General features: G+C 34.0%; 1 protein-coding gene across 1 annotated transcript in view; it reads right to left on the minus strand.

The window, feature by feature from the left end:
* Nucleotides 1-26,902, minus strand: part of LRRK2 (leucine rich repeat kinase 2) — a 139,153-nt gene that overhangs the window by 47,292 nt on the left and 64,959 nt on the right. Inside the window, exons 24-35 of the mRNA XM_072798341.1 lie at nucleotides 25,077-25,327; nucleotides 24,651-24,799; nucleotides 20,923-21,016; nucleotides 18,661-18,847; nucleotides 17,335-17,516; nucleotides 14,853-15,082; nucleotides 14,298-14,425; nucleotides 12,455-12,673; nucleotides 8,266-8,467; nucleotides 7,120-7,208; nucleotides 1,323-1,510; nucleotides 123-277 (exon numbers count right to left, since the gene is read on the minus strand). Of these exons, the coding sequence (XP_072654442.1) occupies nucleotides 123-277; nucleotides 1,323-1,510; nucleotides 7,120-7,208; nucleotides 8,266-8,467; nucleotides 12,455-12,673; nucleotides 14,298-14,425; nucleotides 14,853-15,082; nucleotides 17,335-17,516; nucleotides 18,661-18,847; nucleotides 20,923-21,016; nucleotides 24,651-24,799; nucleotides 25,077-25,327 (2,074 nt within the window). The remainder of the gene's footprint in view (nucleotides 1-122; nucleotides 278-1,322; nucleotides 1,511-7,119; nucleotides 7,209-8,265; nucleotides 8,468-12,454; nucleotides 12,674-14,297; nucleotides 14,426-14,852; nucleotides 15,083-17,334; nucleotides 17,517-18,660; nucleotides 18,848-20,922; nucleotides 21,017-24,650; nucleotides 24,800-25,076; nucleotides 25,328-26,902) is intronic.

Consider the following 26,902-nt stretch of genomic DNA (forward strand, 5'->3'; position numbering starts at 1 on the left):
CTATAAGCTTATTTTCTGATTTTCAGTGGCCTTACAAATACATGAACTCTGTGAAAATGACATGTCAATTTTAATATGCTTCCCCCCTAACTTCTCAAATATTGACTTCATTAAATACATACCTCTTCCTGAAAGCATGTAAGGTGAAATTTCAAGTAATCGATTGATTAACCTCGACCAAAATCCCATTGGAAAATAAGGCATTTCGTATAGTCGAATGATAATTTCAGAGTTCTCACAATGGGGAAGCTCTATCACAGGCCTGTGATCAGACAAACTAAAGAGAAAAGGGTATCAGCATTACATAGCTACATAAAAATTTACCCAACCATGTTAACCAGAGTGCTTTACTACTTAAAATCAATGAGTCAAAGATAAATATTGTAGGCAATTGCACGTTTTTATAATGTTCTTTTGCTACATGACCTTCCTTCTTCAAAAATTCAATGGCTATTTAGTCAATTCAAATACATGCTCAGATGCATTTTTTTTCAGTAATACCATTTATACTAATAAATAAATTATTACAATTAGTTATGCATAGACAGGTTTTAAGGGATTATATAAAACTCGAAAAAATGTCATGTCCTAGAAAAAAGTGTACATGTATTTTTAGAATTGAATAGCATCTACCAATCAATGCAATTTGCACTTTTCAATGTCATATACCTTATAACATTTCCCAGCAATAAGAAACTATAAAGCAACAAGAAAAATTTCTATAATACAGAGCTAGAACTTAGGCCTTCATTGTGTTGCCACTCTCTGAAAATTCACTGCCATAAAGTCATCTGATGAGGGACGTCTGGATGGCTCAGTGTTGGGCATCTGCCTTTGGCTCAGGGTATGGTCCCAGAGTCCCAGGATTGAATCCCCTGAGGAGCTTGCTTCTCCCTCTGCCTATGTCTCCGCCTCTCTCTCTGTGTGTCTCTCATGAATGAATGAATGAATGAATGAATGAATAAATAAATAAATAAATAAATCCTTTAAAAAATAAATTCTGATGAAAACGCACTATCCTGCAGAACCTAATATAACTCCCTCAGCACCATTTAAAGACACACACACACACACACACATATCACTATTTTCCTTTCTTAAGTAATTCAAGTAGTGGTAAACCAAACAGTAATTATATACATAAAACAAATCATTTACTATACCTTTGAAGTGTCAAATGTAGTGTTTTCATTAAAAGTAAATGTTACATTTCAGTAGAGAGTGTACACAAGAAGCAAAAAAATTAATACATTTATCATAAACCAAAGTTATTTTGACAATTAAAACATATAATAGATGGTGAATTTCCAGTTTAGGTTTACCTGCTTGGAACCAGCAAATATTCTTCTCCTATTGGCAAGGCAATCTGGAATTTTTCTAGCAGTTTAAAATACTGTGACATGTAGTTCTTTGGAAATCTCTTTTTCTTTGAAAGAAATTTTTCCACATCTCTACGTGAAATGATTCCCTTAGGATGTTTTGGATAGCCTTCCACTTTCACTGTCAAAATCTGAAAGATTTAAACTCGTAAATAATCACTAGAATTCATTCTCTGAAAAGTGTTTAATTTAAAGCATTTTGTGTCTCTTTGCTATTGATATGATCAAAACAATTTAATGTTGTCAAGTGTAACAGGGCACCTGATTTCTCTACTAGAAGCCCTGTAACCAGAAGCCCAGTAGGGCAACCATTCCTCCACAAAAAAAATAAATAAATAAATAAATAAAATAAATTAATTAATTAATTAAGAGAGTGAATGCAAATCAAATATTATAGAGATCCTCTGCAATCAATGAATGTTAAACCTTCCCCAGCTCCAATTAACAAATCAATCCAACACCCTTCATCCTTATTATAGCCTCATCAACAATATATTTATTGGGAAATTATCCTCTAGACTATGTTCTCATTACAGGTTTGCCACAGGTTTGCCTTAGAAATGTTACTTGAGCATAAAGGAAAACGGTTTCCATCAATAGGAAGAGAGGCAGTATGTGGTACAGGTTAGTGATTCTTACACAAAGTAACTACAGAATTTCGCTGGACTCCAGATGGAGCCTGGATCAGTAGGTCTGAGATGAAGCTTGAGAATGTGCTTGTTTAACAAGAAACTCCGATGATTCTACTATAGAGACCATACTTTCAGCTTTGACCATCATCACAGAAGTTAAAAGTATAACTTCAGAAGAACCCAGGTTCAAATCCACGTTCTAGTACTAGCTGCGTTATCTTGAGAAAGGTATATAATTTCCTTAAGCCACAGTTTCAATCAGATCAGATAATAAAAGTGACTCACCCTTAGACTGTCATGACATTGAAATAAGATAACATACAAAAGGCATGCAAAGTGCATATGACAATTTTTAGCTTATAGTAAGCCCTCATATGTTAGCTATTACTATCTACATATTCCTATTCATTTTACTTAGCCAAATGATTTTTTTAAGTTTGTGCTTAATTTCTTTACTCGATCTTTAGCATATAAGGGATACTTCAATAGGAGCATATATTATGTACATTATCATGTAGGTGGGTGAAATATTGGATTGTAAAATCCTTAGGCCCACGGACTTATCTCTATATCTCTGTTTGGTACATATAATATTTATTGAATCAATGAATGCATGACTGGCTGAACACAACGGTGTCTAACAACAATGTATAAATGGGTCATTAAATAATAAAAACTGCAGTGTGGGACTTCTCCCATATTGTGCACTTTAGAGCCCAGACTGCTCTTACAAATCAGGTGGTAAGGAAAATTGTTTGCTGTTCTGGCATTTTTAAAGTTGTTAAGACCAGGGGTGCCTGGGTGGCTCAGTGGTTGAGCATCTGCCTTTGGCTCAGGTAATGATACTGGGGTCTTAGGATCGAGTCCCACATCAGGCTCCCCTCAAGAAGCCTGCTTCTCCCTCTGCCTGTCTGTGTGTGTGTGTGTGTCTCATGAATCCATAGTTTTTTTTTAATTGTTTGAAAATAAAGTGATAAGACCTTGTCTGATAACTCCCTCTCTATTCCCAACCATATTTTGCATTTTCTTTACAGCATCTGCCACCTGACATTTTAAGTGTTTATTTATTGGTTATTTCCTCCTATTTGAATATCAGCTTCACGAAAGCAGGAACATTGTTTTATCTATGCTTATAATGCTTATCCAGCATCAGAACAACATCTGGGACACTGTAGGTCTCAAATCAATGTTGGATGAGTGAATCTGGGGAAAAGAAAGTGTAGAGCATTTTATCCTGGGGTTTGATTTAGGGGCACTGGAGTCAAACTACTTAGTTTGAAATCCCAACTCTACTTCTTCCTAAATATGTTGATTTGGATAAATTGTTTAACTTCTATGTCCATCAATTTCTTCATCTTCAGGATGAGGACTAATCTAGTACCATTTAAAAGAGTTGCTCTGAGAATTACATGAGAAAATGTTTGAATAGCACATAAGTAACCCCTTGTATGTTAGCCAATATTATATACTCACTCTAATTTATTTTGATACTTCGACTTCATTTTTAAAATTTTCTTAAGGTTTTTTTAAGTAATGTCTATACCCAACATGGGGCTTGAACTCACAACCTGGAAGATTGAGAGCTGCAAGCTCTTCTGACTGAGCCAGCTGTGCACTCCTAGAAACATTGATTTAAAATTGGCATGTTTGTTGGGATGCCTGGGTGGCTCAGTGGTTGGGCATCTGCCTTTGGCTCAAGGCATGATCCTGGAGTCCCAGGATCAAGTCCCACATCAGGCTCCCTGCATGGAGCCTGCTTCTCCCTCTGCCTGTGTCTCTGCCTCTCTCTCTCTCTGTGGGTCTCATGAAAAAATAAATAAAATCTTTTTAAAAATTACTAAAATAAAATAAAATAATAAAATAAAATAGGAGTTTGTGCTTGATGTTTTTAAGTAGATCTATGGTGTACTACCACTATTTGTAGTAGATGGTTTCCAAAGACAGACACATGAATTGCTTCTCTTCCTACACAGGTGTGGTGTTTGATCTTTCATTTCTTGAAGGATCCTTGATTCCTCTTGAACCTGGATAGGCTCTATGGTTACTCCAGTCATTAGAACATGGCACAACTGACATTTTATCAGCTCTGGGCCCACCCTTTGAGAGGACTGGTCATATGAAAGACTACATGGTGGAGCACCAACATACCAAAAATGTGAGTGTAAGTTTCTTGGACTCAGCAGCTTGACTCAATGAAGGAAGCCAAGTGAATGACCCTTGCCAATGCCATGGCAGCAGAGCTGTTCCGCTGAGCATGGTCAGCCCACAGAACAGTGAGAAACAATAAAATGTTGATGTTTTACTCCAAGTTTGGGGGTATCTTGTTACATAGCAATGCAAAACTGAAATGTTATCTAAATTTTATCACCTTTAAAAGAACTCTTTATATTCCTTCTGCCTCATAATTTATAATTCCTAACGTATGCCGTTATGCAAAGAAAGAAAATTTCCCAAGTTCCTCACCCAAGTTTTTAACAAGATTACATTGCCATGCAAGCTTTTTAATATTCCACCTGATTAATTCAGTAAGTGTCCTTCGTATCTCTTTTATCATACGGTTAAATGAGTTTTTGCAAACTTCTCTGTGCAATGACGGAAACATTTTTAATAAATCTAATGACCTAATAGTCTGGAGCAAAGAGAAGAGTAGGTAGGCTCTTAGAGCTTCTGCACCCTGAAATTGTTTCTGACCTTGCCTTGATGATTCATGGAGGTGAATACCCCTATTTATTTTTGCTGATGGATATCAGACAATTCATTCTTATTTTCATTTGATCATTTATAGCTTTCATTTTCTTTAAGTCTTGGTGAAAATGACATTATACTTTAATATATCAGCATAAACAAAAATGGCATTTATTAAATTAATATGAAATTTAATTGTTCTACTGACTCTTTTAGATCTTTCGATATAACTTGGAACTGTTCAAATTCTTGACTTAATTTTCACTTAAATTATCATGTTTATAGTATAACTATACTAATAAGAACTTTCATGGAGTTTCAACTTAATTTCTCCATGAATCTTCAGGGATTTTATTGTGGTTATGGTAGAAGGTTGCTTTTGTTAAAAGACGGTGATTCTGATGCAAACTACCTCTTTATTCTACTGAATAAGAGGCCCTCCTATATTATTTGTATCTGCGTAATTTTAAATATTACCAATTCACATGGAAAAACATCACTTTTTAGTGCAACTTTAGCCTTTTCTTGACTATCTAGAGTTTAGTTATGTTCTGATACAGTGCACCATCTAGGACAACAAAAATCTTCAGGGTATATTTAAAACTCCCTTTGTTGTACAGAACGTACCCACCTACACAGATTTTTTATTTAGCTCTGTACCTGGCACACTTTCCAAAATTTCATGGATACATCTTTACAATTTTGAAGGTTTTTTTTTTCATTTTCTAAAATAATATCTTTAATTATCAAATAGGTTAAACATAAAATTAGCTAACATTTACTTCTCACACTGAATTAGGGAAGCAATGTAGAAAATAACAGTTATTTTCCTTATTTTACAAGTAAAGAAACAAAGGCTTAAAACATTAAGAAATGTCACAAAGTTAAAAAAAAAAAAAAAAGAAATGTCACAAAGTTAAGAAAGATACAGAAGAAATTTGAACACAGGTCATGCTGACTCTAGAGCTTGTGCCCTTGACCACTCTACCAGCTTCATTCCCATTTAGCAAATGAGTGGAATCACTTTCCATGGCATATTGTGCAAAAGGATGAAAATCTACTTTAAAAATATCTATCAGGATCCCTGGTGGCACAGTGGTTTAGCGCCTGCCTTCAGCCCAGGGCATGATCCTAGAGACCCGGAATCGAGTCCCATGTCGGGTTCCCTGCATGGAGCCTGCTTTTCCCTCTGCCTGTGTCTCTGCCTCTGTGTGTGTGTGTATGTGTGTGTGTGTGTGTGTGTGTGTGTGTGTGTGTGTCTCATGAATAAGTAAATAAAATCTTTTAAAAAATAAATAAATAAAAATAAAACATCTACCAAAATAGCTATTACTATCATGTTACAATTGCCGGTTGTGTTTCAAATGCTCTCAAAGTCCATGATATGGGATTTAGCCAAAAATTAGTTTCCTGTCCTTTTATTCCTTAGATAAAATTTAGAAACTAACATTCAAAATTATGAGGGAATTTAATTACTATTATGGTTTAGTTAGAAGAGATGATTCTAATGTAAAAAGACAGAATCATTTTAGGGATTCAGAGAGTCACGTTCAAAACTGTGCATTATGCTCACAAACAAAATAGTTGTCAGTGAGTGAGTACATGTGTTAGAGAGTCTCCTCAAGCTCCCTTCAGTTCATGATTAAGTTAGATGCAGTTGTTCTCAACCAGGGTGATTTTGCACCCCCACCTCTATTTGGCAATGTCTGGACACATTTGTGCTTGTCACACTAGGGGAGTACTATTGGCATCTAGATGGTAGAAACCAAAGATGCTGCTAACATCCTATAATGTACAACAAATAATTATCTGGTGCAATCTGACAGTGAGAAACACTGAGCTAGTGTGTTCTGCTTGAATGGATTTTTCTATGGCAAACCTATAGAGATGGTAACTAATTAAGATAAACTTACCAGTAATTGATTATCATTGGCAAAAGAAAAACTTTTCCATATGAAATACAAACGGAAAAAGGACAGCCATAACCATCACCATCCAGTTTTCAAAACTGTAAGCATTTAGAGCTTATATTCCACTCAAGAGTCAAAACTTCCCTTCATGCTGTCTAAAGGTTTTAGGCTCACCATCCAATTTTCTTATGTATATTTCCCCCAAGGATTTTCACAAAGCTTCCATTCAACTGACTATACCAATAACCAAACCAAAGTGTCATCAGGATCTAGAAAAGCACTGTGGAACACAGTGGTACAACATCGGTCTGTAAGTTGGAAACAAAGACACTGAGGTGAACTCTCAGACATTGTCCCTTCTTTCATGAAGCTCTACTTTATGTAGACTCCTACATGAATTGATCTACAGTATTCTACTTGTACAGGACTTTCTACCTTAACTGAATATAAATTCCATCATTTTTAGCACTCTTCAGTCATTACCCTCATGCCACAAAAATACCAGACACTAACCTGTGCCATGACTTTACAAAGCCACTTGGGTTCCACAAAATATAAGTCACTTAACTGCAGAGCTGGATCTTGAAAATGAAGAAGGACCCCTATAGTAAAAAATCAAACAGTGAAACATGGAATCCACAATATACAAATAAAAAGGGGCTTTTGAGAGACTCTAGTCCAACCTCCTCATTTTACAGATGAGGAAATCTCAGCACAGTTGGTAGCAGAGCTGAGACTAGAACCTGGGCATTCCAGTTCCCAAGCTCTAATGTCCAGATATATAAAGGAATTTTTGAACTAAATAAAATAATCATATACAAGCATATGTGAGACAATGGCATGCATTGTCTTGTATATATATTTACAAATAATAAAAAATTCACAGAATTTTTTTAGTTTTCTAAATATATCCTACAAAGATATCTTATTTTCAAATATAGGTAAGAAATACAGAATATTGCAGAAAGCTACTGGCTTAAGAATAATGGGGGAAAAGGAACAGATTATAATCCATGTAAAGATTTATTTTTCACACAACAAAATCTAGGGATTAAAAGCAGTTTCTCAGCCGCTTAACTCTAGTACTACAAATCAACTCATACCTTTCTAGCAAGGTCATATTGATCAAATACACAAATAGCACAGAAGCTTCTGCAAGTGTTTTCATCTATGAGGTCACACTGACTATGTGCAATGCAACAGGCAGGATCTGCCATTCTAAAAGGTGCATTATTATTTCAGGCAACCATTGATCCTCTAAGTGCCCAGTTAGAGCACCCCAATAATAATTCCCCTTTATAGTATACAAATAACTCCACACACACTAAATTCAAATGATACTATGAAAAGATATGACTTGTGCTCAGGGTCTCAAAGCTCCTGAATAGTTAAGCCAATTTCTAGAACCCTCATGTTTTAACTCCTGCTGGGATACTCTTCCCAACACTGTCCCAGATGGTTTCTAAATGATTTTCTATAATATGGCATATGATTCAACATTATTGCACATGATGACCTTTCAAAAGGAAAAAGTCAATGGTCCAAGAATTTTATGGAAATTCTATTAAGTTTTGTATGTAAATTCTGTGCAAGGTTTAGATATATTCTCATAAATGATTGTACTGGAGCTTTGAAAAAATATGTAACAAACACACAAACCTGATTCATTTAGGAAGTGAACTGCATGAGGGAGCTCATTTTCATCCAACTGCAGCTGATTTTCCTTTACAAGTTGTAATAATCGTTTCCGGTCGATTACAGGAAATTCAATTGGCACATTTTTACGCTCTGATAAAATGATTTTCTCAAGTTCTACATAACAGTCTGGAATCAGCTGCCCAACAACAGGCTGATCTCGGATCTGTGTAATTACAAATGACAAGCTGTAAAAATTCATTTCACTCATATGCTTGTCGGGTGGTTGGTAAATTCAGTGCTAATAGTTGTTAGGAAAGTAAAATATTATTCAGAAATGTATTTTTTAAATAAAATCAAAATGTGATGTAAACCTATTTAAACTGGAGCAGCCCGGGTGGCTCAGTGCTTTAGCACCACCTTCAGCCTGGAGTGTGGTCCTGGAGACCCAGGACAGGCTGGGGTCAGCCTGTGGTCAGGCTCCCTGCATGGAATGGAGCCTGCTTCTCCTTCTGCCTGTGTCTCTGCCTCTCTCTCTCTCTCTCTCTCTGTGTGTGTGTGTGTCTCTCATGAATAAACAAATAAAATCTTTTTAAAAAAACTATTTAAACTGTGAAGAATAAACAAAATATTAAAATAAGAAAAATATAAACACAGAAGCCAATTTAGAAAGAACTATCAAAATAATATGGAAATATTTATCTAACAATTCAGAAAAACCATGATACAACCCAGAAAAACCATGATACAACCCAGGATAAATCACTAACCATAAATAAGGGATTTGCTATTTTCTAAGACATTAGACATATATGCAATAGATATGTTAGCATAAGAAGTCAGTTAAAAAAAAAAAAGTCAGTAAGTATTCCAAAGCCTTAAGGCCTTATTTATTAGATGAAAATGTTTATGCTCCAAGGTAAAACATTATAGTTTGTGCTTGTTATTTGCAAAATGTTACATTAATGGAATGTACCCAAGCTATGCTTTTTCATGGAACTTCAAACTTGGGAAAACAAAAAATCATCTAAACACAAATAATTTTGACATGAGAGGATGATTTTTTTTTGGTCTATTACACTCATAATCTAATCATTGTATGCTAACTGAAATACATAAAAAAATTTTTAAAGAGTCACTTTAAGATAATTTCTATAATAAAAAATCTTTTCCGAACTTTTTTTCCCCAGGAGAATCTAATTTTAAATAGAAATGCAACTGTAACAATAGTGACTAAAGTGCCTCTGAAAACCACCAGGTGGCAAACTCTCCCTATTTCTCAACCCATTTATATATTCTTGTATTCTTTTTACCTAAGAATTTCTACTTAAATTTTTAAACTTACTATAAACAGAAGTTGGGATTATTACACACACACATGCAAATTTAAGGTGCTCTTTTTCTACTCTTTTTTTTAAAGATTTTATTTATTTATTCATGAAAGACACAGAGAGACAGAGGCAGAGACACAGACAGAGAGAGAGAGAAGCAGGCTGAATGCAGGGAGCCCCATGCGGGCTAGACCCCAGGACAACAGGACACCGGGACTCCGAGATCACACCCTGGGCCAAAGGCAGACACTCAACCGCTGAGTCACCAAGGCGTCTCTCTTTTTCTACTCTTAAGTAGAACTTTAAGGAGTTTTATTTATAACAGCCATACTATTACCTACATATTCACTTCAAAACATTCAAAAAACTGTTTTCATGTATCCAATACCACAGCAAATTACATATAAATCCGCTAATTTCCACTTTTCATATTCCTTCTCATCATTTATAAATTAAGACAAAATAGAACGTCATATTGAAGTTTGTGTTTTAACTCAAGAAAGAAAATCTACATACAGAAGTAAACAATGTTCTCACAGAAAGCAAATTACATAGCAAAGGGGTGAATTTTATAGTGCTGAGTTACAGGACAATCAGAGAATGCTCTGCGAATGGGCTGAACAAGATTGAAAGGGCTAATGTTGGCAATGAATTCTGTTTTGTCCTACTTCTCCTTTTAGCTTGATTATGGGATCACCAAGAGCCAAAACAAAATTTTTATTCTAGAGTCTGCATAGACACATGTTAATAAAGGCAAGACGGGGAAAGAATAGAGAAGAGCCAAGATAGAGGAGCAAATGAAAAACAAATGCCAGTACAAAATAATAATCTCTAATAGATTTAAAAACCTGCTTGAATACAAGTTGAAGCATCTCAGGGATGAAAATATATTCAAGCTCTGGCAGGATCATTGGTTCTGAAAGATCCTGAAAGAGCCAGTTTCTGCAAAGCAATCAGATGGATTTTCAAACTAAAATGCCAGAATGATGCAACCATTAGCAATATACATCTTTCTTCCAATAATCCAGCCGTTTATCAAAGCATTTGTGTTGGCTTCAGGGTTAATTCATGAGTGCAGGAAGAAAGTTGGTCTTATTGATTGATAGTGATAACTTGCTATCATGCTAAAGCACTACTAGTCCAGTTAGAAGAACCAACCAGTTTATCTATACTTCAACTAAACTATTCATACTTTATCTATTTGTTTCAACTAATTCAGGCTTTTTGAAAACAAATTCCTCTCCAAGAAGTCTTTTTAAAAATATGATATATGCTCTGACATATATGACAAGAATAGGAGCTACTAAAATGTTATAATTAACAGTAAAGTTCTGTAAGTACAGGTGTAGTCTCGGAGGAAAACTGCCTAGATAGAGAATATTTAATTGGATACATGAATTTTGTGTATTTGTTTGTTAAAAGTCACATTGCTCTTTAATCATATGTCCAACAAGAGAACACAAAAATCTCCAAATAAATACTATGTCGTTCTGCTTACATAAGATGCCACTACTGACCCACGGATGGTAAAATCTTTTAGTGACGGTGATAAATGTGTTGAAAGATACAAACATGCAAATTCTCTCCCTGGGCACCACAAAGACCAACACATTTATAAATGGCTCATTAGGTTTTAGATAGGAGTATAATCTGTGCAAATGGAACAGAACTAAGCTAACTGGCCAACACATTATAACCAGGGTGATTGTGTAATTTATCATCCAAATTGGAATGCTTCTGAGAATGTAGTGGGACACTATTAATTACGCTGGGAATGCCCAGGCAAAACAGGACCCTAGTTATAAGCCATAGCCTTGATCATTAGTGCTAATGAGCTAAACCAACAGGGACTAACAATGAAATTGACCATTGTGTTTGGCTCATGAAACTATTCGAGGAATTTTCAGTGTACTTTATACTACAGTATTTGTAAAACTTAGGAAAGATTTCTTTTTCCTACAAGTATTAAAAACAAGTATTCTCCCTAATAACCAATTTATTTGTATTTTATGAACCCTATGAATTATATTTGGCTTACTAGAACTTTGGAAATCAAAACGTAATTTCTAAAGTAGAAAACCCAAGGGCACCTGGGTGGCTCAGTCAAGTGTCTGCCTTCAGCTCAGGTCATGATCTTGGGGTCCTGGGGTTTGAGCCCTACATCGGGTTCCCTGCTCAGTGGGGAGTCAGCTTCTCCCTCTTTCTCTGCTTCTCCCCCTACTATGCACACACTCTCTCCCTCTCTCTTTTGTCAAAAACATAAATAAAGTCTTTAAAAATAAATAAAATTGAAAACCCAGGTTATATGGACTAAAAAATTGCTTAGACATTGTTGAAAATCAAATTCACAATCTTGGCAACCTCATGAAAGAGCCATCTCACAATACTGAGGGAAGAAAAACATGTGGAATGGGTATCACACTGATAAGAGATGTGAAGGAAGCACAGATTAGGGTGTACATAAAAGAGAAACTCCAAAAGAAAGGAGCAAGTGGAGAAAGAACAAAGAATAGAGGAAAGATGATCCTGAGACCCCAATATTCACTCGTATTCTTTTGCTGAATTATCACTACAAAAAGTTGTGAGAGAAAGGGCATCAGAAACACGTTCTCAGATTCTCTCAGAAACATTCAGCCTCTCAGACATTCGTTTCCTTCAGGATCCTCTAATTAGTTTTATTCCCATTTCTATGCATTTGAAATGAGGAATGACAGAAGTAAGAAACCTTAAAATTGAAATACTTTAGTAATCCTAACAGCTATGAAAAAAACTCACAATTTTAAGACAGTTGTTCTCTTCTCAAGACTTCTGACAGTTGTGTAACATGAGAGTTAATAAATTATACTTATTCACCAGTCTACAGAAGGCATTAACCACATTACCTTAAAATTAAGACTCTCATTTATGATGGTTTTCCGAAGTTTTGCCAAAGCATCAGATTCCTCAGTGGCATTCACAAAGTGGTAATCCCTTATTGCAGGAAACCCTCGCTTGTTCAAGAGTTCCTTGGTGATTTTACTTATGCAGGCTTTACGCTGCTTTTCATCAGAAACATCCAGATGCGTGCCAACGAGGATCACAGGGGAAGAAGAAGCACGAGCCTATAGGAAGTGATACAAAATATTCTTGTGTTTGTTTTAAAATCAAGACCGCTTACAGTTCTGTTCATATTTACTCTTTATGAAATTCAGTTGAGTGGAAATTAGAAATTAAAAGACATCAAGAAGAAGAAAATGTCAACTGTCTTTCCTTCCTTAAACTTAGGGGGAAAAGGTAACCTTAAGAAATTTTATTTTATTTTATTTTATTTTATTTTATTTTATTTTATTTTATTTATCTTTTAACCTTAAAAAATTTTAAAGTCATTCTTATACTCCTTCTTATTCCAAGTTATACCACTTTTCAGGCAGCCTATATAACAGAAGTCTATTTTTTTCTTTTATGCCTTAAAATGGGTTATTCTGTAAGTGTATTTTGGACTTCTAAATAAAATAAGCATTTAATAAACCCAAGACTATATCAAAATGACATAATATGGTTTATATTTTCTCTTCCTTATCTATAAATTCAATCTCCTGAATTCATTTTAAAGTCATTCGATTTGGAGTCCACAGGAACAACAACAAAAAAAGGTACTAGAGCAAGTATGACCACCACTATAATATTCGCTCACTTTGGCTAGCTATGACCCAAAAAAAAAGGAAGTTAAAAAAATTACCAAAATTACAAAATGGGCTTGTATGCAGCCAAAATATCTGCTAAAATGTCCTGACACAAACTCTTTTAAGGACTTGGCTCACAGGAGAGCCCACTGATGCTTCATTCAAAGAACATCACTCACTCTTGCTTTATCTCAATTCTAAAAAGCTGTACTACATCAAGAAATACCTAACAGCATGACAGCAAGGGACAAAGTGGAAAAATTACAAAAAGGGATTCCAGATATAAGAGTTTATTAATCTGATGCCATTTAAAAGTGCAAGATCTGAAGTACTTCTTACTACATTGCCAGTGAGGACATAACTGATGATGTATGGATTGCTTTTGTTTAGTATAGTTTAAGTCAGGGAAGTTCATCCTCCATTTAAGAAATAAAACGATCAAGGGTGCCCAGGTGGCTCAGTCAGTTAAGAATCTAACTCTTGATCTCAGCTCAGGTCATGATCTCAGGGTTTTAAGATTGATCCCTGCATTAGGCTCCACGCTGGGCATGAAGCCTGCTGCTTGGGATTCTCTCTCCCTTTCACTCTGCCCCTCCCTCCTCAAAAATAAAATAAAATAAAATGATCAAAAATAGTTATACATTTTCCATTCTTTCAGCTTAAAGGGCTTTAAGTATCCATAACATTTACCAATATGGAATACACTATTTTCATGTCACAATCTAATTACACTTTAAAATTCTCAACTCAAAACGTTAATGCTTCTAATTTTATTTTTAAAAACTTAGGAGGCTGTTTGAAGCAACTGTCTGTCCAAAATCAATTACATTACATGTAGAAATTTTTTTTAAAAAAATTAAGATTTTATTTATTTATCCATGAGAGACACAGAGGCAGAGACACGGGCAGAGGGAGAAGCAGGCTCCATGCAGCAAGCCTGATGTGGGACTTGAACCCAGGAACCCGGGATCATGCACTGAGCCAAAGGCAGACACCCAACCGCTAAGCCACCCAGGCATCCCTAAAAAATATTTTCTACTTTCAAATAATTAGAACACTTGACCTTTATATTGAAGAGCCAAGGCTTCATGGCATCCACTTCAGCCTGCCCTTTGCTGAGATCATAAACAGCAAGGTAAAGGGCTCGTTGGGTCATGAAGTGGGGATGAGTGCTGTAGAATTCCTCACGACCTAAAGAAGGATTAGAGACTTCTTTTAGCTTTCCAAACAATAAGCAAGAAGCCTTTAAAAAGTTTTTTTCTTAGGTGATAATATCTAATATTTAGCATACAAAAAGAGAGAGAGAGAGAAACAGCCAAAGACAATGTTTAGAAGACCCCATTGGGCTCGTACTAGGAGTTGGTAATTTTAGCGTGTGTGTCAATTACCAACCCCCTGAAGTACTGAAGCTTCAGCTGGCTCCAACTGTTAGTTCCTAACACCAGAATTCCACGAAATTCACTCTGGTGGCAAGGGTAAAATTAGAAGTAAATGGCTTTGGAATAATTCCATAGGATCTACTGGGTCTCTCTGCAGTATTGGAATAAGATCTCAGCTTTTAAATCCCTGTCCTAAATAAAAGATAATTCTGAATAAAGGATTTTAGCAAAATAAATACCTGCAAAATCCCACACATTTAGAATGAGGTCTTTCTTCCCTTTGCCTCTTATTTGGATAGGCCAGTCTTTTACATCTATACCAACTGTGGCACTCTGCACCCCAAGATCTGATTTCTTGGTTTTTGTTAATTGCTGCAATAAGGTAGTTTTACCACTCCCAGTATTTCCCACAATCATAAGCTTCATTCGGTTATAGGGCACAGCCTTTTTTAACCGCTGTTGAAGAAACCTGGTATTTGAAAAACAAAAATTAAATGATAAACTGCTTAACAGTGTACTTAAGATATAGGTGAATTCTTATTCATTGAAATTTTTAAAATATCAGACTGTCCTCAAATATAGTATGCAAAAGATTGCATAGCCCATATACCTAATAAGATACATGTTTTTCAATACACTTAGTGCATAGATTTGTTAGTGATGTTAGTGTAGTTAGTTGAAATGATTGGTAACATTATCATATATAATGACACATTACATTATCACCAGAAACAATAAAAATGTTTGCAATACTAATTAGACTGCTGATAATTATGAACTAATTAGAATTATACATATGCACGTGTGTGTAGAGATATATATTCTTTAAATAACACAAATAAAACCCTAAAAATTGAAAAACAAAACCCTAAAAATTGGAAGGTCTAAAATTTTATAAAACCCATATGCCAGAGCAGCAAAGTAGAATATATGTGCATACTGTTACACTAAACTTTGATAGTGATGTCATATTGGATATATTATGTGACTGCATATGTGTGTACACATATATTCATATATGGTATATATAATCTATATTCATATATATGTATGCATGTATAAAATGGAAATGGAGACTGAGAACATACTGGTTATATTATAAATTAATGCATGTAAACTATTATACTATCAGCAGAGAATATGATGTTTTCCTAAACAGTCTTAATGAAAAAAATAATCAAAACTAATTAGAAGTGCTGTAGGTGGCTAATAAAACCACTTTTAAATTAATACTAGATTTTAAATGTTTTATGTTAAATGTTAATACCAAATTTTAAATATAAAAAGGTGTTATATGTCAAGTTTGTTAAAATGCTGCTAAAATTTAAAATTAGAGGAGCAAAATAAATCATTCTCTAAAAGGAATATGGAGTAATTCATGATTTATTTGATGCTTTAGAAAAACAACCTGACAGATGAGATATTGTGCCTGCTATTATTGAAATCATTTTCTCACATATAACTTAAGTTCTGTTTGCATTATCAATAAGCAAGAATATCAATGATTCAAATATCTATTTATTAAGAATTCAAAACTCTTTGAAAAAGTCATTCTTTAAAAAAGCAAATGATGCCTACAATTTCTAAACTGCTCCAGGTCTCTCCCTTCTAAAAATGTTAAACACATTTAAAAGTAGATATAGTGGCTTGATAATATAGCATAACACACTGAAAAGTAGTCCTACTAAATGCTTGCCAAGAATTGAATCAATCCCTTCTATCCATTTTCAAAAGGGAAAATCATGGGAAACAATTAGATAGGATGAAAGATAGTCAAGTTTAGCGTAGTTGGTGATAGTCTTTCTTTTCAAATTAAATCAAGCCCAGGAGGACAGAAAACCAAATCTTTCCTCATAAAAAGAGATCAAAGTTAAATATAATTTAAGAAAATTTAAGCAGAAGAGAATTAGGTAATTATGTATTTCACTGGTAACTCAACAATTATAAATTGTATGCCAGATTCTGTGTTAGATACAAAGAATCAAACTATGAGTGAACATAGCCATGGTCCCTGCCTTGTTGGATATTATAGTCAAGTCAAGGATACATTGAGAGTTGATGATTGAGCTGAAACCTGAAAGATAAATATAGATAGGAATAATTTTGTGGAAATGCAAATAAACAGTTTTACAAGTAAGTATCAATAAGACTGACATGCTCAAAAGGTAACAGAGAATGAGATAAAGTCCATTACCAAAGGCATTTGAAGCTCACCAAGTGTAAAGACCAGAAACAGTGATACTTGGAAAATTTTGGTGGTTTCAAAAATTACCAGAGTTAGTAGGTTACTCACCCTCCCAGGTAAAATCAAAGCTAGTAATTTTATATTATTTAAGTATCTATAATGCTTTAAGATTTAATAGACATATAACAATTTACTATATAAAATGCAGCCTGAGAAGTTATTATACTCTGCTATATTTCTTTAGAATATATATTTGTAATAAGAGGTGAAAAAATAATTTCCTTTTACAGTCCATTTCTATGACAAGCATGATCAGGAGAAGTTATGCTCTCAACATTAGTGTGGCTAGGAGAAAATGAAAAGCTCTGTAGGGACACCTTATAAACCCATTTATTAAATAAATGGCAAATGACACACAGCATATCACCATAAACAGTACTATACATTATTTCCTAAATTGTAATTATATACCCATCAAAGTAATGGAAGAAATCCGAAACAAACTTAATTTAAAAATGGAAATAAAATTATCTAACCTTATGATGTCTTTGGCTTTACATCCTATATGTTTAAAATCAAAATTAAGCCGTAGTTCATCCAAAGGAAGGTCCCATATTTTGCTTAATTTCCCCATTTCATTAGGAAAGGATCTCAGTTCCAAATTGTAACTGACATCAAGGGAGGTCAGGTTTTCAAGACAGCCAATCTCTGGAGGAATCTTAGTGAAATAAAAAAGGGAAAATCCTATTGGTAGGAAGCAAGAAATGTGTGCTGCCAAGAAACAAGATGCTTCCTAGGAAAAAAAAAAGGCTCAGAAAGCCTATCAGCAACTTGTATTACCTTTCAGCAGAGTTCTAAAACTTTCCAAAGGTTTGTCATAGTTTTCTATATAAATATTTAAAGACATAAGTATAAAGGACTTACCCAAAACAATCCAAGTCACTTATTTACAATCTTTAAAAGCCTATTATCCATTGGTAATATATTTTATCTCCTCACAACATTGAAAGTAAAGATGTTCCTTATATTTATCTAAATCCAATCATCAGTGACTTCAGTCTGTTCCTTTACACCATGTTTTTTCACTAAAGCTATAAAGATCTAGTCATAAACTTACATGCAACTTACTGTTCTTAAAATACAACTAAATGTTTATACTTTAGGTGGTATTGTAATAGCTTTTTTTTCCTGTTCCAAATTATTAAGCAATATGCAATACTTTTATAATAGAAAATATTAATTTGCTGTCAAAAAAAATCAGGTACTAAAAAACATTCACAGTTATTCTGAACTTCACAGTTTCAGACACTTAATTCTTTTTGGCTTTCATAGGCAAAAAACTTAAAAGTTGGCAATAATACATATTTCTTCTCTGTGACGAATGAATAATCAGTTTTAGATTTACAACAGAAGCAATGGAGTGAAGCAAAGGCTGGCCCACTGCACAAATGGGCAGGCAGCATGATGGAAGAATGCAGAAATTCAAGAAAATGGAAGAAAAAGTCGGCTGAAAAACACACACTACAGATGGCTCAGCAACAACTTGAGAAATGTAGAGTATTTTCAAGTCTGTTAGCAAATCAGAGATTTAGTGATAAAATAAAACACTTAACACATTACTCACATTCATGATTAAATATATGTATATTCATATAATTCTTCAAAAATAGAGCACAAAGTGATTTTTAAGGAAGTTAATTTATGCTAATATGCCCATTTATTTCAGGGTATGACTAGATCTTATCCAAAGGTAAGAAATATCAAATAACAGATTTCAAAAATGATAATTTGTGATATTTTCAAATCACAAAGGCACATTTTTAAATTGGCAGTCATTTTAAACAAATAAGATGACCTCTTACCTCCTTCAGTTTATTATGAGAAAGATGTAGTTTCTCTACTCTTGACCACACATAAGCTTTTTCACTCAAGTCCAAGATGCTGATCTGATTAAAACTGAACAAGAGTTCCCTTAAGTTCAAAGATTTCCAGTGTGCAGGACTCGGTAGATACTCAATTTCATTGCTGCTCATATCTAAGGATCGCAAGCTAAAACAATATAATGTCAAGATAAAAACCAAATGAGTGTTTCCAAAATACATAGAATAACATAGGAAATTCTCACCCTAGTGAGACACAACTTTAAAACTAACATTATTTATATTTTAATTATGCATGTGTGTTTCTGTGTATAGATAGATAATGGCTAGAAAAAAAGCATGTCTCATTAGGAACAACATTTAAATGAATAAGAACCATTAAAAACTAAATTGAAGCCTAATTTCCTTAGTTCAGAAACATAATAAAATACCAATCTTAGAATGAAAGACTGTTTACCAATGTTTATGATGCATGAGAAATCTTAATTAACAAATGCAAAAATAGTCATTTCTATACAAGATTCATAAATATGTCTTCTATAGAAGAGTTACAAATATGTAGTCCCCCCCCCCTTCTCAATTTTTATCATTACTGGGAGTATTCTTCAGAGGCTGTGTCCTAGAGCTAATTAATAATGTGCATGGGCATAACCTTTTACCAGCTTGTCTCAGTGTGATAAATATCACAACACTGAACATGATGTCTTGCATACAGTAGGCTCTCAATGCAAATTGGTTGCTTTCATGCAGGAATACACAACCCAAAGTTTGCAGGAAACAGCAGAAAAACATACATATCACACATAAGTGTATGTATGCAGGAAGAATAAAGATAGTAAATGCGATATATTTGACAATTAAAGGTTGCCTGAACTTTTACAATTATATGCCGACCCCTTTCATCCAGCATATTTGAACCATGATGAATTAGTTCTAACTAAACTCACAGAGTTGTACCTGCTAGACCAAGATTCAGGTCTGCACAACATTCGTGCTCTTATTTTAAAATGACACTGGATTTTGCCCTACATATTTCATAAAGATGCATCAAAATAATAAAATTAATTGGACTGTATTAGAGATAAGATGTGTATGTCTAATAAACAATGCAATTTAGATAAAGGCAAGAATCAACAGGCTGTTCAAAAGAAGTACCTTTTAGCCTCAGTGGGGACTTAAGCTGTCCAACTGCATATTCTTTTGTTTTACAACAAAAGATGTCTGAAAGACGTTGTCTAAAAATATAGAGTAACTGAGGCCTAAATAATATTTTTACTTATCTGGGAACAGACCTTTATGGCATGTCTCTCCTAATCAGCTTTCATAAATATTTGACTTTCAAACACATTTTAAGGAATATATTCTAAAAGTGCCTATAGGAATAAGTTGAGAGTGTAAAATTGAGTCACCAGTGTTTAAGAACTATGATTTAGACAGATTACTTCATCTCTTTAATAAAATAATGTTCTCATTATAAAGTGGAGATAGTAATAGTTTTATTAGGAAGATTAAAAACATGATCCACCAGTGATCAGTTAAAACAGTGTCTGATGCATTCTAAAGCTAGATTGAAATTAACTATTATATGCCTGTCTGACATCTTCTATAGCTAGATTATAACTATTATTTGCCTATATATGCATATATTTGCACATATATACTTACGGATTTGGTTTATAATGTATAACCCATTTAGAATGATATTTAAGATGACATATTTGATATCTAATTAATGCCTAAATTTGTAGTTAACAGGAAGCTTTCATTTTTAATGAAATCAACCAGAAATATCCTCAAATACTTGGACCCATGAAAATTTTCCTAATCTCCACCAAAAACATCTTTCAAACATAAGTATAATTTCAAGTTAATAATATCCTAGCAGCACATTCACCTCTGAGAGCAAGTAAAATTTAAAAGTTAAAGTAATAGCCACTATAATCTCAATTGTCTACAACAGTAAAACAGTTTAGTAACCTTAAATTATTTCAGCACAATAGTACCCTAAATTAATATAAAAGTTAAAAAGTCCAAGCAACAACTTGGATCTTTTGTCTAGTAAAAATAAAACATTCATAGATTTAAGGACATTAAACTGAGTAGCTTTAGAAATCAATTACCAAAAAAAAAAAAAAAAGAAATTAATTACAAATTATAAATCAACTGATATGCCTAAATCAAAACCAAGTTTCTGAAAGTTTTGTTCCAGTTCGTGTGGTTTTGAAATTAAAATAATAAACTTACTGTGGAAGATTTAAAATTGCTTCTGGAACACATGTAAATCTGTTTTGAGATAATTTTAGGCTTGTCAGAGAAGAAGGCAAAAAAGGCATAGCAGCTAAAAGAAAATAAAAGGGACATTTTAATCATTTTAACTAGATTTCCATAGGAATTGACAATAAGAACGGTTACCAATGACCTGTCAATTTAATTTCTATCTGCATCCTGACAATTAAAAAAAAAGTCTACTTTTAAGATAAGGTAATTCCCTAACTCCTAACACTAAACATCAAAACAATATACCATACTTATAAGAATATTTTCATCTGAAAGCTAAACAACCGTCCAAACATAAGTTCATCTGTCTAACATCTGTACAAAAGTAAAAATTATTAGAATATTCCTTCTAAATTGCATACGATATTATCATTATGTGTACATACATAATTAATGGACTAATCCATAGATTAATTCATATTACTCTTAAGCAAGTATAACAAAACACTTTGAATACTAATATACAATATAATGTAAAGATAAGAATTCTTTATAGTATTGGGGATCCCTGAGTGGCTCAGTGGTTAGTGCCTGCCTTCGGCCCAGGGCGTGATCCTGGAGTCCTGGGATCGAGTCCCACATCAGGCTCCCTGCATGGAGCCTGCTTCTCCCTCTGTCTGTGTCTCTGCCTGTGTGTGTGTGTGTGTGTCTCATGAATAATTAAATAAAATCTTTAAAAAAATAATTCTTTATAGTACCACCTAGTAAAGAGTGTTCTATGGGATACTAATGGATGTTACTTAATAAAAGCATTCTTTGATTATATTATCTTAAGAGACTGAGGAAACGTTAAGTAAAATAAAGTGAAATATCTCAGTGTTCTCAATATTCTCATATACTTAGAGAACTTCCAAAAAGGAAATACAGTATGAAGTACCTCCAGGGAAAAAAATTCTGTGGAACACAATTTGGAAACTGAGCAAATCATTCAGCCTGTTTTTCATCCGTAAAATACTGCAGCTAGAACAATAGAACTCTGTAATTCCTTAGAGATCTAAAAATCTATGGTTCTATGAAAGTGGCTTGAGAATTTATTTCTTAGTATTTTAAAGGTTAAAAATACAGGTTATGCTTTCTTTAGAAAAATCTTCAAGGGTCAAAGTATTCCAAGACCCTGCTACAAGCTCTTTTTCCTGAGAGACAAAAAGGAACATGCCATTATTTTTTACCTATATCTGAAAAGTATTTGTGGCAAAATAAATGATTCTCCCTTAAGAATTAGGAAGTTTAGGAGCCTCGGTGTCCATCGAAAGATGAATGGATAAAGATGTGGTTTATGTATACAATGGAATATTCCTCAGCCATTAGAAACGACAAAACCCACCATTTGCTTCAACGTGGATGGAACTGGAGGGGATTATGCTGAGTGAAGTAAGTCAATTGGAGGACAAACAGTGTATGTTCTCATTCATTTGGGGAATATAAATAATAGTGAAAGGAAATATAAGGGAAGGGAGAAGAAATGTGTGGGAAATATCAGAAAGGGAGACAGAACATAAAGACTCCTAACTCTGGGAAACGAACTAGGGGTGGTGGAAGGGGAGGAGGGCGGGGGGGGTGGGGGTGAGTGAGTGACGGGCACTGAGGGGGACACTTGACGGGATGAGCACTGGGTGTTATTCTGTATGTTGGTAAATTGAACACCAATAAAAAATAAATTTATTATTAAAAAAAGAATTAGGAAGTTTAGATGGCATATGGAAAAGACTCGTGAATTCAAAGAACTGAAATTGCATTTCACATAGATTTATTTGTAATGGTTGTAGTCCCACTCAGGTATCACCTCCCTAAAGCATCTTTCCAGATGTAAGACCACTTCTAAAACTATAACAGTTGTGTAGCGCAAAGCAAACAGATTTTTGAACTTAGCTATATTCGAGCTTTCACAACTAGTTAATTAATTCAATGCTTCTAAATATGTCACACGAAAATCTCAGGGCTTCCATTTCCCCAGTTAAGCAGACATCATACCTGTCCTACCCTACAGGATTGTTGTGAGATAGCTAAGATGACATTAACCAAGTCTCAGGGTCCTTGAGATGCGCCTCTTTCCAGACCTAACTTGAGTATCACAGACACAGAGACACTTCCATGTCTCCACAGTCTAGATGAGATCCCCCCTGAGGTAGCAGCCTCAACTTTTCCTCAGCATTTTAGCTTATTTATTGAATGCCCATCTTCTGAACCTATTTATTCTTTTAAGGACACAGACTGGGTTTACTTTGCTCACTAGGAGGGAACCCCTCTATTCCCAGTTTTCAGATTCATGGTAGGAACATGGTCAATATTCAGGAGGCCTAGAGGAAAAGAGGAAGGGGAAAATATTATGCAAGCTAGCATAGCTTTTATCATTACTAGCTACTGAAAGTTCTGGCAAAATAAAATCTTTTAGAATAAATCAAATTGTATTCTGTTTTTAGCAGTATTAAAAATTACTTTTTTAATACTGTCACTTTAGAATAGTTACATGGATGGCAAAGTGCATGCAGCCTCCTTTATTTTCTTAAGGAAGATAAAATATAGGGAGTTCCCATTTATTCCCATAAACTTGTCCCTTAATATGAGAATGTTCAGGTAGACTACAAATAAACTTAATTCTCTGTTATCTCACATGCTAAGAGAACATTGAATATTCCCCAACTTTTAATAAAAGTGATGATCAAAAGTGATGATGTAATATTCTGCAGAGAGCAGGTGCTCAATGAATACACATTAACCCTACTAATTTGAAAACTGTTGACTAGTTAATTTTATTTCTAAAAGAAATAATAATAGTAACTATACTTATAATCCAAACAATTGAGCAAACTGCAGTAGGAAACTCAGTATTCCTGCTTCAGGAATTGCATGCAGTCGTATGAATTTTTAGTTTCACGGACTAAAATGAACCATAGTATAAAGACTATTTGGAGTCCAAGGAACTGTCATTTTAACCTATGAGCACTCTACTATAATGTTTTAATTTGTAATTTTTTTCAGTACTAAAAATTTTAATTTTTTAGTATTAAAATTAAACTTTTTTAAATTAAACTATTTTTTAGAGTAGCTTTACGTATACAGAAAAATTGAGCAGAAAGAAGTCCCCATAAACCCCTTTTTTCCTTACCATCATTCCTTCTCTCCACACATTTTTATCCTTATTATCAATAACTTGCATAGCGTGATGTATTTGCTATAATTGATGAGCCAATATTAATACATTATTATTAAATAAAATCCATCATTTACAACAGAGTTCATGCTGTGTTGTACATTCTCTGGGTTTTGACAAATGTATAATGACAGGTATCCACATTACAGCATCATGCAGAATAGTTTCACTGTCCTAAAAATCCCACTCCCCTCCCCATCCCTCTCTCCCTCCCTCTAAACTCCTGATAATCACTGATTGTTTTACTGTCCCCACAGTTTTGTCTTTTCCAAAATGGCATAGAGTTGGAATCATATAGTATGTGGCCTCTTCAGATTGGCTTCTTTCACTTAGCAATACGCATTTAAGTTTCCTTCAATGTCTTCATGGCTTGGTAATACATTTTTTTTTTTAATCACTGACCTGTTAACTTTATATCTGAAACTCCTCCATTAAATTTAAATTGAAATTCCATCTTTAAATCTTCACCTAACATCGCCACATATGACTAATCCTATAATACTCAAAAAGATTATTTAGGAGGAGACTCATACAGAACACTTACCAAGATAATTAATTCTGGCACTGAAACTCTCCACTTTAGGACATGCCTCAAAGAAGTCCTCTGCTAGGGATGTAATGTGGTTTTTACTAAGGTTTAAAATCTTCAGTTCCTTCAGGCTTAAGGGGGAACATATTCCTGGTATCTTATTTCTAGTCATAAGAAACAAAATGAGGATTAATTTCATAAATTCATATGCTTTGAAGAAAAAAACCAGAACAATTTGCCTTCGAAGAGCATCAAAGCAGATTTATTAATTTTAAAATTAGTTGGGAAAATTGATAGAAGTTATAATTTTAATTCCCTCATCCATTTATCATATTACTGTTTAAAACCCACTACCATAAAAATTATGTCAGCATATTTTGTCAATCTTATGAAACTTCAACATAAGGCAACTCTTTTGTATTTAATGAACACCTTTCTTACCCTTCTAAAATGAGCTGTTCCAATTTCTCTACCACATCGCCAAGGTTCTCAGGAAAAGAAGACAGCTGATTATATGACAAGTTAAACTGTTTCAAGGTTGGGCACTTCACTGTAGGATCCAGAACTACTGAGGGGCTGATGTCGTTTCGAGAGACATCAAGGTTGACAATACAATTCATTTTCAACAGGTAAGAGGGAAATGATGCAAATTTATTACTGTGCAAGTCCAAATGTGTCAAACACTTCAGCATCTGGAAAGACAATATTTTAAAATTCTCTAACCATCTGAAAACCTTAAAATTAACTAATATTTCTGCCTTCTGTACCTCTGGTGACTAGAACCATTAAGAATTTTCTGAAAAATTGAAACACAATCCACAAGAGAACTTCAGTATAATGACTGGTCTAACCATCCCTGCTATTAAATGGGTAAAAACCAGGAAAATATAACAGCAAAATGTCAAAAGCAATTCACAAAAACATGGTTCAGAGTTTAATTCAGTTATTTTGTAAATTATTCTTGCAAAGAATGAAATGAAAACAGAATAAGCCCCAACAAATATTTGAATTCATAATTAAATGGGAATACATTTTTAAAATACTACCTTTTAGAAACAGTTTTACATTTTGATATAAATAAGATTTAACCATAAAAATAGTCATTGTATATATGTTTCATTTTAGAACCTCTTCCTTTTCACGAAACTTTTAGTTTCAAATCTCTATTTTCCATTTTTAAGCAATGGTAATAGGAAATTTTACCATGGTAATTAATAGGAAACTGCATTATATGTCAATTTTTTAAATCTTTGGTATGGATTATTGTCAAAGGTTAAAATACCAAAAACAATCTCTTCTCTATGCTCTTCTATATATATCAATGTATTTATCCTCCCAGAAATTCTAAAGAATTTGACATGATTATAAAGTTTATTAGTGAAACTACGCCCCAAAAATTGTTTCAAAATATCTGCCATTGCAAGGGCACATGATGTGATGAGCACTGGTGTTGTATGCAGCTGATGAGTTATTGAAAACTACATCTGAAACTAATGATGTACTACACGTTGGCTAATTGTATTTAAATTTTTAAAAATTTGCCTTTGTTTCTGATCTACTAGATTATCAAGAAGGAAAGATTTTTATATTATTTATTCTCAAATTTATTGAAGAAATTTTCTAGTAGCGGCAGCTACAAGTAGTAATTTTAAAAGTGCTATCTAGTCATGCCAATTTAAAATTTCCTTAAGAGAAGGCTCTGAGCTGGTCTGGTTTTTGAACACCCTAATGCATCTTACCTTGTCATGCTTTTTTTAAGTTATCTTTGTTTTAGCTAGGCTAAATTCTAGTTTTCTTTTACTGACTCTTTAACAAATATTTATTGAAGGTCTACCATGTATCAGTTGTTAATTCCATCATAAATTAATTCAATAATCATCTATTGAGTCTCTACTGTACTTTAGACCTTACTTGGCACTGAGAATAGTCATGAACAAGCCTGAAACAGCTCCTCTTCTCAAGAAGTTAGTAATTTAGTGAAGAGAATATATCTTAGATCAAAATTTATAAATGAATGAGCATTGGGAGAAAAACACTGATGTCATGGAAATATAAATCAGATTAGTAGCCAACCTGGTCTGGAGGCAAGAAAAGAAGGAAAGAAAAGGGTATAGAAATGACATTTAAATTGAGATCCTGGGGTGCCTGTGTGGCTCAGTCAGTTAAGCATCTGCCTTCAGCTCAGGTCATGATCTCAGGGATTGAGCCCCATATCCAGCAACCTGCTCAGCGGGGAGGCTTCTTCTCCCTCTGTCCTGTCACTGCTC

The sequence above is a fragment of the Canis lupus genome, chromosome 25, assembly GCF_048164855.1.
Source record: "Canis lupus baileyi chromosome 25, mCanLup2.hap1, whole genome shotgun sequence".
Classification (NCBI taxonomy): Eukaryota; Metazoa; Chordata; class Mammalia; order Carnivora; family Canidae; genus Canis; species Canis lupus.